Source organism: Branchiostoma belcheri, unplaced genomic scaffold, assembly GCF_001625305.1.
Source record: "Branchiostoma belcheri isolate BF01 breed outbred unplaced genomic scaffold, Haploidv18h27 scaffold88, whole genome shotgun sequence".
Lineage (NCBI taxonomy): Eukaryota > Metazoa > Chordata > Leptocardii > Amphioxiformes > Branchiostomatidae > Branchiostoma > Branchiostoma belcheri.
The window spans coordinates 1158724-1175455 of NW_017804553.1; the positions used below are offsets into that span (position 1 = coordinate 1158724).

At 40.5% G+C, this 16732-nt stretch overlaps 1 protein-coding gene across 1 annotated transcript in view; it reads left to right on the top strand.

The window, feature by feature from the left end:
- LOC109487388 overlaps nucleotides 1-16732 on the top strand; it is a 71599-nt gene that overhangs the window by 9764 nt on the left and 45103 nt on the right. The window contains exon 2 of the mRNA XM_019791376.1: nucleotides 7502-7547. Coding sequence (XP_019646935.1) covers nucleotides 7502-7547 — 46 coding nt within the window. The remainder of the gene's footprint in view (nucleotides 1-7501; nucleotides 7548-16732) is intronic.

Genomic DNA, 16732 nt, shown 5'->3' on the forward strand with positions numbered 1-16732 from the left:
AGAACTCATGGATGGTACAGATAATCAGAGTCTTCTGTCACGTGTATCCGCGAGTGACTAATTTTAGGAAGAAGAAGTTTGTTCTGCCTTATTGCGTGTCATTTTTAGTGATTACTGTAGTTTCATAAGCCTATTTGGGTTGCTGGATTTTTTTATAGTACGTCATTGTTGTATAATGGCAGTTCTAAAAATAGAGGCATGAATAGGTTATAAAACTATTGCAATACATGTAATGCTCAGGCAAATTTACCACTGAATACGAGCGAGTCCAATTTTCTAACAGCTTGTTATATGGACATAGGTCTCATGCCTTTTCCCCTGCCCCCCCAAAATGGCTTCATAACCTGGAAGCTTATAGTAGTAGTTTACAGAGTTATCATGGTGTAAAATTGAAAAAGAAAACACCGTAAAATTTTGTAGTACAAAAGAGCTATTTCCGGCTTACACGTGTTCTGTGTTAGCCACCCTACCTGAACACTAACAAATAATTAGGAAGGAGGAAAACCGGCAAAAAAACAAATACAAGATTTTGAAATGGCACAAATTTTGCACACTGTCTCTTTATATAGAGATTGGAACTTTGGCTTTCTTTCTTTATGGCTCCTCAGTACAGATATTAGCAGGTGTGAATTCAGGTGTGAAAATCAGAAGAGGAGACAGGTGGTGGTGTTGTCTGACACCTCAGTTATTGATGAGTTAATTGCTTTATTTGTAGGGCTTCCCTCGCACAATTGTCTTTGTCTCAAGGGAGGATCATTTGCATAACACCCCTTTGTTTTCCTGTTGTTTCATAAACCCAGTTGTGTTCAGTCTCAATTTGTCACGAAGCCCATCAGGCTTATGGTATAGCCTCTACCAGGCTTCAGAAGCAGTTAGAACTAGAAGGAATACTCTCGAGTAGAAATTGTCCAAATAGACAGATATTAACTTACTAAGAAAGTTGGTGTGCTGAAAGAGTACAGTTTTCTGTAATTTCTAGCCATTTCCGAAGCCTGGTAGAGGCCTTCTAGTCTTTGGCAGACTAAAATTTTACCCAATGCTAAACCAAATGTGGGCCGATGTACATGTATTATTTTATTCTGTCCTATTAGAAATGTTCCGGTTGGCAATTGTACTAGAAAGGTTTTTTGACACATAGTGTCTTATGACAATGATGGAATTGTTTGGGGATCAGTAACATTATATGCCATCATATACCAAATCATTATATACCATACTGCTCGGTGAATACAGAGTACTTCTTTGTCAACAGTGGAAATAATTTATAACATTGTATTTTTGAGAGAAAAGGCTGCACCAGGTTTCATGTTTCAAAACACATTTGTGTTAGTGCAAATACCATGGTGTTAACATTTTTCTCTTTTATTAAAAATCTTTTGTGATCTGTGCTAGTTCGTGTGTTAGATGCATTACCTCGAGATAGCTACAACTAGTACAAGTGACATGCTCTAAAAACCAGTGTCAGAAAGAGTAAGCATTTCTTTTGGTCCAAAACCATTTTATTCAGATCAACATTTTCCAAAATGTGATATTATGGTAAATTTCTCTTATATTTTATTTATCCAGGGCAAATACACTCAGGTCATGATTTTCCAGGTATCCTGACACTTAGTTTAAAAACACTACCAGTAACACTGACCAGTTACACAGTACACACTGCATAACTTTCGAAAACACTGAATGTTTTGTCGGTAGTCCCATTGCCTGCTTTTCAACTCGATACACAATTCATTGTCAATTTACATGCCCTAATTACGATAACCGATCTGTAACAAGGCTTCCCTTCTACAAACACAGGAACAGTGACTTTTAGGACTGCTGACCTCAACTAGTTTATGATAGATTAGGCCACACCAATTTAATTTGTTGGTTCTCGGATTCGCCTCTTCGTTTTTTTCTGATTTGCAAAGAAAAAAAAATTTGATTCTGGTCCTGAATCAACTGAAAAATGCTCATGTTTTGCCCCCCAACAGTTGAGGAAAGTCCTTTTCTTCCTAGTTGTTACAGTTTTCCCATCTATCATTGCAGTGGTTGGATTAAAAGTTCAAAATCCAATGTTTAAATTTTAACCCAGCCTTTTGTGTTGACTTCATGGCTCATTTTGTAGCATTTAAGCCTATAATAGGATGCCTAGACCTGTTTTTATTTTTATTTTTTTTCGCCCTGTCGCTTCATATTTTTTCTGAAAAAATCCGAGAACCAACAAATTAAATTGGTGTGGCCTTACAATTCAACAAACCTTTATCTTTGACCCATGTGCTTATCTGAACGAATGTCCAAACATGACATTATTGGGTAGGGCAGGACACTAGCTGTCAAAAACATCAAAGTCAGGTATCTTGATGGTAATAAACGAGGTTCAAACCAGATGTTATCGCAGGCAAATTAACCTACATGCTGGTCACTGCTCCAGTAGTCAAGGGCGCTAACCTTACCAAAGGTCAATAACCTTGTAGTAGCTATGTACAACTTCTTGAGCAAGTTTTTAGCTAAAGAGGCTTGATAGAAAAATGACACAAAAATCTGAATTGCATAATTTGACTCCCCTTTTTTCAGTTCTAATGCAACTTCAAAGTGTTTTCCATCATTAAACAGTGAAGTTTGCATTTTCTGATGTCAATAGAAGCTCGTAAAAGTACACATTGGAGGCATTGCAAGGAAAGAAGGTGTTAGATATGCTCAATACTTGGTTAGATTACAGAGACGATTGAACAGAAGTGATGCATCGGCTTTATGCCTTGTTTCGTTTCTGCTATGGGCTGAATTAAGCTGTTGCCGTGACAACTCGGAAGTAATGATAGGGTCATCGTCCTCTAGAATATGCAAAGAGTCGGACACGTGCGATCTCTTCACGTGGGTCAGCGTGACCCAGTTGAAGGTTTGTTTACCGCCAGAGGGTTGTGTTATGCACGGGGGCCGCACTCTTGTTTTACAAATCCATCCCTTTTTTATTTCACTTGACAACTTGATTAGGTAATTGCAGACGTGGAATCTCAGAAGACAGAGCGCAGCTTGCGGCCCAGTTGCTGCATTGATTGTCTTCGTGTGCAGCTGCATTTCATGATCAGAGACATGCAATTTTCTTCTTTACACTTTTGTGTACCGTAAAGTTGACTTTCTGAAGAGGCAGAAGTTGCTATGTTCATCCATCTTCCTCTGTCAGCAAATACTGTGAGATAAATTTATTTACTTGTTGATTTACGTTGGGAGCTGTCTTTATAGAGGTGCAGCATTGAGTGAATTACTTTCAATTGCGCATGTGGAGATGTTTGTTTTGAGATTGAGGGCGGTGGCGCCTAAAGTTGATGTAGTTTCGGTCGTGCGCTTGTTGAGATCAATTGACAACTGTTTGAACCAGGCATTGTTGCTAATTTAGGCGTAATTGACATTTTGGTAGCATTGTCAGGTTCATTTTATTGTCTAAAACGTTTTCCAGATTGTTCATATGCTGAAACAAGGTTGTTATGATGGCTATGTGTTAATTTAGGTGAGTCGTACGTAGCTTTTCTTACATGTCGACCAGGAAGCATTTGAGGAGCTGATGTGAATCACTTAAAAAGAGGTGTGCAGTTGAAGGACATAGAAATTCTTTGTCAGCAGTTGATGAAATCATCTTGAGCAAGGGTCGACGGACATTGAAATTCTTTGTCAGCAGTTGATGAAATCATCTTGACCAAGGGTCACCATCACAAAAGCTTTTCACAGGGAACAGTTTACTCAAGAACATGCCTTCAAGATGGAGTCATATCATGATAGGCATCTTTCAAACATGTCTGGGATTGTTCAAAAGTTTTGGCCAAGCTGCACAGAGCTCTGGAAGTAGACTGCGACAGGTTGCTTAGTTTGAAGAACACAAACAAATTCTCCAGCTCCTCAAGGGTTCCCTGAACCTTAACACTTAGCTTCTCCTTATTTCCATTCAGGAGTAAATACCTCAGATAGAAACGATCTTTTGAAGATGCAATGAAGTGTCCTTCTGACTGGGAAAACCGATGGGCAACATACGATCAAGCTGTGTTGTGGTATGTATCCGTTCATGCTGGGAAAATTGTCTGTTTGACAATACAGAGGCATGATAGTGGTAATTTGAGGTATAGAATATGAGCATAATCATATGCTGTGCCATCCAAAATTTCTGTTCTTTTAAGACTGTTGCAACTGCTCTCTTTGAGCCCTTTTCATAATTCTGTATTACTCTCCAAGCCTTTTTTTTTGTAATTTTGATGAACTTCCTATTTTATCAACTTTTCTTTGGGTATACAGTAGTTGCCAAATGTTAGTGAAAATAGCCCAACAAAATGCCGAGTTTTTGAAAGCCCATAACAGGTCTAACCTCTGCTTGGAGAGTGCTTCTTTGTATCTTCTCATACTTTTGTCATTATATCAAACGCTTAACTTAATATCTGCACTGTAGGGAGGGATTGCATAGGTCAGTGACCACTACATGTGCATGGCAGTCACATGGAACCATTGGTCAGTTAACTGGAGCGTGATAAACAAAGTAGACACTGATCTATTAACTTAGCGATTAATCTAGGACACTGACAGATTCACTTGCAATACTTGATAGGCTGTACTAACGCAATTACCTGTTTGCTGGAAAGACCAGTAGGTTGCTGATGAGCTATTAGTATTAGCCTGATGAATATTTTGACAAATATTTATACCAAAACACACAACGAAAGTTCAGCTACACTGGGGAGCTTTCGAGACGCACTCTGTCTCCTCTTCAACCCGGTTAAGATCTCGTCTTGGAGTTCTCTTGTCACGTGACGTGACTCATGAATATTCTTACTAACACAACAATATTAAGGACCATATCAGTTTAGTTTGTTGGGTCTCAGATTTAAGAAAAATATTGTTAACCTAGAAAATCAACATGATTATATGATGATGATCTCTTAAATCATGATCTCTTGATTTTTGCAAGTATCACAATTTATAGCTTGTCTGACAAAATGTTCTATAACTTATATATAAGATATTCCTTGGATAGAAACAATTGAAGGTTGTACTATGAACTGTTCAACTGAATATACCGTACGGTAGGCCCAAACTGTCTATCACACAAGTATGTGGTCTGTTCCATTGGAATTGTGTATCCATGACTTGTTATAAGAAAAGTGTCAGGTAGAGTTAGTTGTTCCAACTGCACCTGTTCTTGTGGCAGTCTGACATGCAGTTAATTACACTAAGGAGCTGGTGATAGAGTAGGAGTATAACCTGTCAGAATAATGGATAGGAATTTTAGTTGTTTCACTGTGAGTAGGAATATACCACTTGAAAGCTGGGGATGCTGTTCACTTTCTTACAAAAATGAATATAAACTGTACAAAATAGCAAACTTCAGATAAAGTAACTTTTGAGTTACTCATTTGAAATAAGTCTAGACTTTTATAAGCTGAAGTTCAACTTGGAAGTATTTAAGTTTAATCTTTGGTCATCCCCACGTAATGATTTGGTACATGCCATCCTTATACCAGGCATGAAGTGCTATGGTTCTGTTAGTAAACAAGGACCTCTCCTCCAATGCTTTGACCTCACAATTACACCAGAGAGGTCCTCAAATAACCTTTCCTCTCATAGGAAAATGGTATACCGTAAATTCCTTTAATTTTGCAGTGGTTTTATTTTTGTGGTAGGGGGGGAAAAGGTTTTTTTACGGTGTTTGAAGTTCGCCTAAAGCATGTATTCGCAGTGACATGATCAATAGGCCACAGCAGAATTTGCGAAATTAAAATCACCACGACATTTCAATATTTACAGTATTCATAGAACCACTATCTTTTTGTTTTTTCTATCTTTTACCCAAACCTCCATTCTGGTACAACTCAACCCTAAAAGCACCTTGAAATGTTGTTTTCCTGTCCTTGCGGAGTCTGTGTTTCTTCCTCTGACCCAAATTTTTTCTTCTAGATATTTGCGGATAAAGAAATGAGGTCAGGAATTAGATGCCCCCAGGAATTTTTGTGGGCAAAATATTTTGAAGGATTGTCATTTTTATCCATGACACCTGTCTCTTGTAAGCAACACTTGACACGTTCTGACAGATTCAAACTGGTCTTGATGTAGTCCCAAATCAAGCATATCTATTAGTTTATAACGGAAAAGGCTTTTCTGCAATAACAGTTTGACGGAAGACAAATATGACGAAGAAATTGATACTATTTGCATTGTTTCAGGGATTAGAAGTACATCAACATGTTTACCAGTGAAGAATGCTGTTTAAATACCTGTAATTCATTTACGTGTTGAAAAACACCTGAAACTTTTGGTGCAATCCATTTACGTAATCATTCAAACTGCTGTCAAATTAGGTTTGAGAGGGAAGACTACTTTTGTCCAAGTTTGCATGGAAAGACTTTAAAAAGTACATTATGTCGCTGTAAATAGTACCTGTAACTCATTTACCTACATTGGAAAACACCTAAAACTTAAGGTGTATTCCATCTACTAGTTATACAGCTCCAAATCTAGGTTTTTAAGAGCGAAGGCTGTGTTTGTACAAAGTTTGAGTGGAAAAATTGTAAGCAGTATGTTGCATTTCACCTCTCAGTTAACAGGTGCGATGCTCCCTTAGTACGAAGCTATTACTGAACTGATCCGCTCTGGAGACCCCCCAATCTACCGGCCTGGCGGGGATCTGTTTCGCACACCAAGAATTCCAGCCTTGTAATCATGTCGGATCACTTTCCTGAACAGGGAACATGTTATCTGTTCAAACATCAATACCTGAGACCGGCCGGGTCATGCGTATCCGCCAACCAAGCGCCAACCGCCCTCCCCCCTCATGCTACCATAGAGGGCGCTGGACCACCTGACACCCGGCTTGCCAAGCTGCCGGCTACCCACTTAAAGAGTCAGAAGTCGGGGAATAATCTGACATTTCTTATACACAAGGCTTTTCAGGCCTTACAGTTGGCTTGGTAGGGGGCATCGCCACACAATTAACAGGTTGCTTAGTCGGTAGTGGGATCTTTCTTCTAGCCTTGTAAGCATTGACTCCCCCTTTGTTCTGCCTGACATCCTAAACGTTAGCTGAGGGCCTTAAGTGCCGCGCCGGACGGGGTAAATTTGCATTCTGTTTGGAGGACCCGTAGGCAGGGGTATGCACCAATAGGTGCCTGTTTGAGGATTTCGCGCTTTGCCCTGCAGGAATGTCGGGCTGATCTACTGAAACTATGGGTGGAGTAGAGCAGAGAAATGTTGAGGTACACCTGACCGAAGAGGTCATCTTTCTGTCCCTCAACTTCTCTCCGTGTTTGCTTTGAGTCTGTGTCCTGCACTCACAGCTTTGTGACACTGTTTATGCCCCCTTTTACAGCCCTGTACGTCAGCGCCGAATGGGAGAAATGGTACCACTTTTCCCACCTGTTATGTGTAGTTCTCTCCTGTTTTGTCAACAGCCAATCCCTGTATACAGCCTCGGGATATGTTGTTTAATACACCTTTAGAGAAAGTCCGTTCGCCTGGCTGACCTGTGCGTCTCTTTTGTTCACAGCTAGAAGACAGTGTGCCAACCTGGGACACGGATCACACAGCAGTCGGTGAGTTCAAGTTTATGTTTTGAGTTAGTTAGTTTTCTCAACCCCTTTGCATGCGTGCAGTTTTGTAAACCTACCCGGTGTTTAAGAATGGCATGTTTGCTGGAGATCGTGCCTGATGGTAAAGTCGATGAAGCTAGTGCTACGCTCGTGTGAGTCAATTCTGTAAAAGCTGAAACTCCGAAACCACAGGTAATGATTTTTTTCTTGTGTTATCTTTGTTGTAAATGTGTTTTTGAGCAATGATTTGAGACTACTTCAAGAAATGTTGACTAAACATTTTGAAGTGTAACTTGACTGACAAGTATGTGAAACATAACAGGTGTGTGTGAGTGTGGATAGCTTGCACCAAGGTTACCAGAAGTTAGAAAATATCTCATAAAAGTCATATATCTAAGAACTAGAATTTATAGAGGCAATATTGTCAAAGGACTGTCTAATATAGCTTTGCTGGCAAAACTTATGATGTATTCCGTACACAAAGATATCTTGTTTCCTTCTTGCCGAAGTTCCGTGTAAAGCCAGGTCACATGTGAAGAATTACTTTCCTACATATCATGTAATTTGAATACATTGGTATTTTGTTTCCTTCTTTTAGAGTTCAGTCTAAAGCCAGGCTACAATATAATGAGAACAGCTTTTATTCCTAAGTGGAAACGCAGAGAAAAATGGCAGATTAACTAGACACCCTTGAAAAATGTCCTGTATTTCAAAGGGGGGAGGGGTGATTTGGGACATGCTTGAGTGTCACATGGTTGATAACGTGTTGTGTGTCAGGTGCCAAATTAGCCCCAGGAAATTGCCGGTTTGAGATTATATAACAACCTGAGGACAGGGCAAACAAAAACACCCAATATGTCTTTTCCCTCATGAATTTCATATGAATTCAACAATGAAGGAGTAGTACAATCAATTCACCTTGTTTAAGGATAACAATATCCGATTTCCCTTGGGGTTATTTTTAGAAAGGACGTATGCAAAGTACGGGTACATTCCTACTATAGTATACACTTTGTCCTACCTTGCTTTACCATACTGAATGAAATACTGTAAGTGCAGTTAATTTCGATTTTTTTTTTCGCAGCAGGAGGAAAAATTATGATTTCACTCTGTTTTGAATTTGTAGTTGAAGCAATTCTGTAGTACAGAAGGAACATATTCACAGGGTCGTGAATTTGGAGTGGAGAGGTTACCGCAAAAAGCGTCAAATTAAACCACTGCAAAAGCATCTATTTAGTATTTACCATAGTCCTTTTACATATTTTTTCCTAAAACTGTTGTAGAGTAGAACTATCTGCCACTGAGTAAAGTAGGGGCATCATCATTAGATAGCTTTGTTGAAAGTTAGATGTTCTAAGGTAAGGTATAGCAAGTCATTCAGTTTGATATAGCTAGCTGCCGCCACGCTGCATGCCTGCGAAGCTGGTGTGTTACACTGAGGGGCGATTATACCGTCTATACAGATATAGATACCAGTATAAGTGCAGTTACTGTCTGCAAAGGGATCCAACTAGAGACAGGTGGTAATGTTGTGTGACAGGTGTCACCTGTGGTGTCAGGCTATCATCGAGTCCTCTTTGCAGAGGACCAGTTAAATATGCTCTCCTGTATTAGGATCGCATAACTGTGCAAACAGAATAGCTGACATGTTTTTACAGGGAATCATATCGCTGATATAGTATTAGTACAAGCTATTTATGTTTAGGATTTGGTATTTTCCAAAAGATGTCATGGTAAAGGAGGAGGGGCAACTTTACCTTAACTTTTGAATGGTATAACCTTTCAAAAATCTGTTGACTTTTACAGCAAACAGAATAGGTGACATGTTTTTATAGGGAAAGAAATCTCTGATTTAGTACAAGTTGTTTATGTTTAGGATTTTTGATTTTCCAAAAGATGTAATGGTTAAGAAATGGCAACATTGCCCTGACTTTTGAATGGAATAACCTGTCCAAAATCTGCTGACGTTTACAGCAAACAGAATAGGTGACAAGATGTTTTTACAGAGAATAATATCACTGATTTAGTGTTAGTACAAGCTATGTATGTGCAGGATTTTGGATTCTCCAAAAGATGTACAATCATGGAAAAGGGGGAGGGGCAGCATTGTCCTGACTGCCCTCTTAATTTTGAATGTTGACTTTTACAGCCCCTATGAGGTTTGGGTAGTTTGTCACAGGTGTCAATCTTAAGAGATAAGCTTAACGACTTAATCCTTTAACGGGATTAACTCACAAGACAGAGCAAACAATATTGCACATGTACGTCCTAATTTGTACCCCACACAGGTTTCATTACCTTGTCTCTGATCATCTAGGGTAAAAGATTGAATGAGGGGACAAAAGTAACAATTGAAGGATAATCCTGAAAAATGTGCTGATGTGTGTTCTCTACCTGATAAAGCACTGGACTGGCTTTATGATATTGAACACAGTTTACTGGTAATGACCATAGCTTCCAATTAGTTTTAGCCAAAAAATGCAATAGGAAGGAAAGAAATTTATCAGTATGACATTGTGTATGCCTTTTAGCAATACTAGAACTTGAGTTTAAGTTAAAAGAGGCTAATTATATTATATAACATGCCAATTTTTTTCCCTGTTGATCGACCACTTAGTCTAGGATTAGACTATACCAATTTGCACACCTGTGTATCAGGTAATTTGAGGTAAAAAAAAATTGGATGAGGCAAAGAAGAAACAACAACTGCAATTAAATTTGGTCTGTAAAATCTATGAGTAAAATGTGTAGTCTTGTAATGATATTTGAGCTGTAAAATCTCTTTTTTTTGTCCTTAAAAAATGCAGTGAAGATGAAAGAGACTCAGCACCTAAAATACTTACTAGTAGTAGGTTTTGTAACCAGGCTATAATAATATAAAATGTGTGTATCAGTTCAAGTTCCTCTTAAACTTCCTAACTCAGTTTTGCCATAGCTATCTTCAGTTGGGAAAGTCAGAGGGACAATCATGATGTAGCTGTGATTGAAGGCTGTTTTTTTAATGATTGACAGTTAGGGTTATGAGAGAGATTGGAAGGAGGTGTTGAAATTTCCGGAGGGGTGGGTTGGGTGTTCCACGTGTAACACCTAACGAAAACTAAAAACATGACAAACTCATGATTCATCACACTTCAAAGAATGATCTGTCTGCTTCTAAGTTCGGCCCGAAATTCTATATGGTTACGTGTGTCTTTGGCACATGTTTGTGTGATATTTGTTTGTTTTATTCTGCTTCATTTAACACTGGTTCATTGACATTGAAAGACGAACAAACTTGTTCGAAATGTGGCTCAGGAAGTTTCCTCCTCCCTCCGTACCTAGAAAGTCGCCGGACCGTGTGATGACTTTGTTTGGCAGGTTTACCTGGGAACTGGAGCGTGAACAACGGCTAAAATAAGTACAGCGCAAAATGCTTAAACTGTCCACCTGTTAACATATAACTCCCTTAAAGTTTTCCTGAATTGACTTCAGGTATTATATATTATGTACAAATCTTCCTTATTTCTAAAGGTATACAAATTTTTATCAGGATGGAGCCAGTGTTTCAGGGTTTGTTGCCTTTAGTTCTTTGTCAGCTTGAATGTTTTGGAGCCAAATACAGGTAAACTAGGTAAGTAAACTGCACCTGCAGTTACTTTTTTTTATAGGGTCTGTTTGAATGTATAAAAACTCCATAAAAGTTTTTACTCCATAAAAGCAATTATAGGAATTACAGGAACTAGATATGTTATACTCCCCCAAAAATTAGTCCTTTTTAGAATGTGCTTCAGTGACAGTCTTTTGACGTCTGTGACACATGCAGAAAGATATGTAAATATGATAGTCTGGCCGCTTTGTCCAAGATGGCTCCTGTTCAAAACTTTCCCTTGTGGCATCGTGGGTAGTAAGATCTGCCCCACCCCCTTCCCACTAGTCTTCTGGCCCCCCATTGTATAGTTTTGATACACCTAATGCTACGTGGATCAAAACGCCAACACAAGAAACAAGAGCATCAAGGCATAGCTAAGGTATGAATCACCAACTCAGCTCTCCTTGGGAAATGGCTTAAATAAACCATCCTTGGTGGCACCTTTTTAGTGGTAGACAGAGGAATTTGTCCTTTTCATCAGCAAACAGTGGGCCTTTCACTTGTCTTGTATGGCAACACGAAGAAGCAAGGCATAAAAGAAGGAAGTTATGCTGAAGTGCTGAGTTATGTTTTACCTACAGTGATGCCAGGGTTATCAACCAAGGATTGAGGTGTTCAAGAACTTGTTCTTTACTAGAACTATCGCAGAGTGGAACTCGCTGTCACCAAGTACAGTAGGGGCATTATCATTAGATAGCTTTAAACAATATTTACAGTTAGATGTATGTTAGATGTCGAAAAGGTTGGGTGTAACAAGTTATTCAGTGTAATGTAGCCAGCTGCCGCCGCGCTGTGTGCCTGCAAAGCTGGTGTGTTACACCAAAGGGCTGTCATAGCGGCTATACAGATACAGAAGCTGGTGTGTTATGCCGAAGGGTGGTTATACCGGTTACACAGATACATCTGATACAGATACTGATACAGATACAGTGCTTGCGTACTGTGTGCCTGTACCCATCTATACCACATGTCTGTCTTAAGTCAGATGTCAAGTGTCGGAAGTCTTAGGTAAATGGGGATCTTCAAGGTGACCTGTATCAACTACTTCCTCCAAGACATTCCAGACCGCAAACTTAAAAGTTTCTTAATCTTGAAGACTTAACTTGCAGGCAATTATCCGGGCTTTGAAACCTTTCATTTTTTAGCACACTGAAGTAGCCATTGGGCTACCAGTTCTCTATCGGTTACAGGGTTAGGCAGCAGGGAGAAGGTTAAAGATTCCCATAGGTACATTTTCTGTTGGTTGGTTGGTTGGTAGGTTGGTTGCTTGCTTGCTTGCTTGCTAGGTTGCTTGCTTGGTTGGTTGCTTGCTTGCTTGCTTGCTTGCTAGGTTGCTTGCTTGGTTGGTTGGTAGGTTGGTTGGTTGCTTGCTTGCTAGGTTGCTTGCTTGGTTGGTTGGTTGGTTGGTTGGTTGGTTGCTTGTTTCTTCACCAAAAATCTTTCACCGTGTAACTGATGCTTTTAGGTTTAAAGACTTCATCGTGATGAAATGTCGAAGATGACAAAACCTTTAAAGGATACACTAATAGTAATACTCCTTTTCAGCGACACCAACACCAACAGGTGTCATGTGTGTCAGTCTTCCAACAGGTAGCCCAGGTTTCTTCCATCATGTTGTCATTCAGGCGACAAGGGCACCACGAGACAGGGAAGACAGTCTTACACCCTGTCACCGGCCGCTAAAGTCGTCTTTCTTGACACTCGTTGATGAGAGAATCCTTGATGTTGAACCGGCCTGTCGGATGTGCTTTACAGTTGGAATGTGTCTCAAACACCTGGGCCATAGCAGCTCAATTTCTTAGTTCTGGAAACATGCAGCAATATGAAAAGATGACTTCATACGAAAAAAAAAGAAATTTTAAGAATGTGTTGAACTGTTAGAGGGTATAGATGAATGAAAGCCTCGTGTTAGATTTCTTGTAGGTAGAAAGTAGCCTCTAGCAGGCTTCAGAGGTGGCTGGAAAGAGCAATTGACCAAATAGGTAGGTAACATGCCATTGGAGTTGTTCTGCTAAAGGATTACAACAGGTTGCTGTTCAAGACTCTTTCCAGCCTCCTCTGAACACTGAAGTCTGTTATAGGGTAGGTAGGTATTTCAGTCTTTCTGTGTGCTGGACTTTTTGATCTAGTCATCAGGAAAACTACTGTTCTCTGGAAAAAAAGTGTTAAAAGCCTTGCTTTTGGAGAGCAACCATGCATTCCCTGCATGGACCTTCTGCCAAGAATGTCTCTGGCAACGTGAACATGTGTGCCTAACAGTTCAGTCTATTTGAGCAGCACTTTGGCTCTAATTATGTGTCACTCCTAGGGAGATAGTTATCTAGATGGTTATCACTGGGTGAGAGTTGCAGCTATGCCAAGGACTTTGCCAATGAAGAACAGCTTTCAACATTAGGCTATTATATAATGGTCAATGTCAGTATCTGTTGGAATATACCAATATTATAAAAATCTTTTTTATTTATTTATTTATTTCAGCTTCATTACATTACAAAGTATGTAATTGGACAGGGGGAACAGGTCTAGCCTTTGTCTTAGCCCCCTGTCCAAATCTGTTGAAAGGTATGCTTTGCACTGAAATTCTTAAATGGTTTACATCCTATTTCCGTCATAAAATGGTCTGCTTTTGCTTCTGCCACCACTTGTGGCCATTAAATGATTCAAGACATGTTATGTAAATAGAAAGACTTGATAGTTTAAGGGGGTATGATGTTACGAACATGTGATTTTAGTTCTCATCTTCTCTTCTCAAAAAACTATGCTCATTTCTCTATCAAAATGAGATGAAATTTTACCAATTATATCCAATATAGTACACACTGTATTTGGCATCTGACCATCTCATCATACAGATGAACAAACTATCTATTTCCAAACAATGGGTCAACCTAAACTGGACCGAGATACCGTTCCCTTCCTCATGTTTTCCCCTAATGAGGACAAGTCGGTACTTGACATGGGAAAGGTTTACACTGGTCACTTCACCCATGCTGCCCCCTCCTCAGTCCACCCAGTAGGTTAACCCTCCGACACACTACCGATACAGAGGATCTATTGCAGTGATTAACGGATGCTTTCCGACGGTCTTACCCTCCTCCACTTGGACCAAGGCCTCACTTTGTTCGGTAAGCCGTGTATCCCCGCACCTCTGCAAACTACTGGTATGTTAAGCCCGAGGAAATCTTCGTTGAGATGTTGGATAGTTGACATTAGCTCGCTGTTCACACAGGAAGGTTTTCCTCGGTGTCATTCAAGGCTTTTCTTTCTTGTCCGCTAGCTTGCACCCTTTTACACAGTTGACCTCCTCATAATTACAACTTGTAGTCCCAGATTTACTACTTGTAGCTCCCAGCTTAGACCGTGAGCAGTGTCTTCCGCTGTGTTTCCAGACAGAAATAGCTACCGTGGTACTTGGCTTGGCTTCTCTCTCTTTGGTTTCTTTGATAGGCCTGAACAGCTATGTGTATGCATGTGTGTGCGTGTGTGTCTGTGTGTGTACATGTATGTGTGTGTCTGTGTGTGTGTGTGCATGTCTGTGCGTCCTTTGCAATTGCAAGAAAGAGGGCTTTATAGCTGCTCATGTATACTTCAATACAATACTATTCGTGGTAATCGTGATAGAATTACCGTAGGAAACGTAGACACCGAGAGAAAAACATGTCACACCGTGGCACGTATCGAAGATTCATTAAACATTACGTGACTTTAATTCGCCTCCACATTACATAGCAAACGTCCACCGGACACCTGTGCACATACAATCCTACAGGTGTCTGCTGTTCCTTCCTGCAGTATTGTAGTTGCTTGCTAATGTACCCTGCTTTACCCATACCCCACACTGCGGACGCTGGACTGAAGGGGCTCTTTCATAAGGGCTCTCCGCCATTATGTACTCGGTTTTCAGTTATTTGAACAGGCCATTCCTGCACTGCAGACAGGTACAAGGTCTGAGCAAAAATCTGGGTCAGGGAAGATCACTCAAGGTGTGGAGTTACCTGTGGGTGTTCGGACCTCCCTCCCTCCCCCGCAACAGTACAGGAAAGAGGGGCTGCATGCCCTTTTTCGTAAGGCCTTTTTAACCTTCGTAATCCGTAGGCAGCCTCCACAAATCGTCGTAATTCGTAGTCAGTACATTAGCCGTTTCGTGTAATTGTCCGTAATCAGCTCGGAGAAGTTAACGTAAGGCGAAAATTTTGTGTGATTCATAATCACTACCCCCCCCCCCCATGCAGGCCCTCTAAAAAAGGAAACACGTAGGTGGTCAAGGTGGTATTTGGAAACAGGGCCTCTCGCCTCTATTTTGACACAAGCAGTGTTTCGATTACCGTTACCTTGGGCCACCGTGCCAAGAAATCGTGGGATGTTTGTGTGCAAACTTTCCAAATGTATCCCAGGCTGATGGAAAAGGTAGAAATTGGGGATTTGTTTTACCAGAATCCTCATACTAGTAACAAAAAAGTAAGAAAGGTCACAGAAAAGGGTGTAGATATCGTAAGCAGGTGAGCCTAAGTCATATTTTTACCTTCCCTACGTTGTAGACAGCAAAGAACAATATGCATTTCTAGTGTGCAATGCTAATCTGATAGCCCTAACTCACCTCTGTTTTCTCTGGCAATAGATTTGTAGATGAGGATGACTATATTTGGTCAAAAAAAGTTGACGGGGGGGTTTTCCCAAGTAACCCATCAGCTGACGACAAAGTTGTGGTTACGTAATTTTTTGCCGTTTCAAGTTGTCAAGGGGAGCCCTGTTAACAAGCTACTCCACCTCAGTGTCAAAAGTCATGTAAACATATTATTACCTGACTTACTCCTGAACTACCACAAAACAAACACATCTGATATTACTCTATGTAGGAGGCTAGGTGAAGCAAACGAAAACACTGCTATGTGAACGGAAACAGTGCCGTAGGTTTTATTGTATTGTGTCACTCTTTACTTATGTCACCTTGTTGTCATGCAACCTAAAAATGTCTTCGAGTTTCTGCGGCTAAAAAAAGTGTTAAGGTGCTTTGATCATATTCAACTACCATAGAGGGTTAAGAACCAACATGGAGGTCGTTTCGGGTCAAGTACATGAACAAAACGCTGATCCTATTTCAGTAAATGCCATTCCCTGTTCGACTGTATTTACCTACTGTTGTCTTTATCCAAGGTTGGTAGTACTTTGCGCTAACTGGCATGTTGTGCACTTGCTGGGTGGCGATTCGCACTTCAGAGAACTTAGTGGTACTTGAACGCTTACAACCGACGACTGATCCGTAGCACGGAACGCAGCGCTCGGAAGCTGAACCTTGCTTTCAAGTCCTCAAGTCCGGCATTGTTGTCAGATGGCTATTTTATACCAGAACGTTTTCTATTATTGTGGAGTGCACGACCGGTGAAGACCTTTCGGGCCGTCCCCCTGTGGTCCACTTCAACCGTTGACTGATAAACCGTTCAAAAGACCGGTGCCATCGCGCGAGGGGGACTTTGAAGTCTGCCTGCTCCGACTGCCCCATTGTCGGGTGTCGTCTGATCTCCGCTGCTGCCACCACAGTTTTCCCTAAGCGGAACACAAC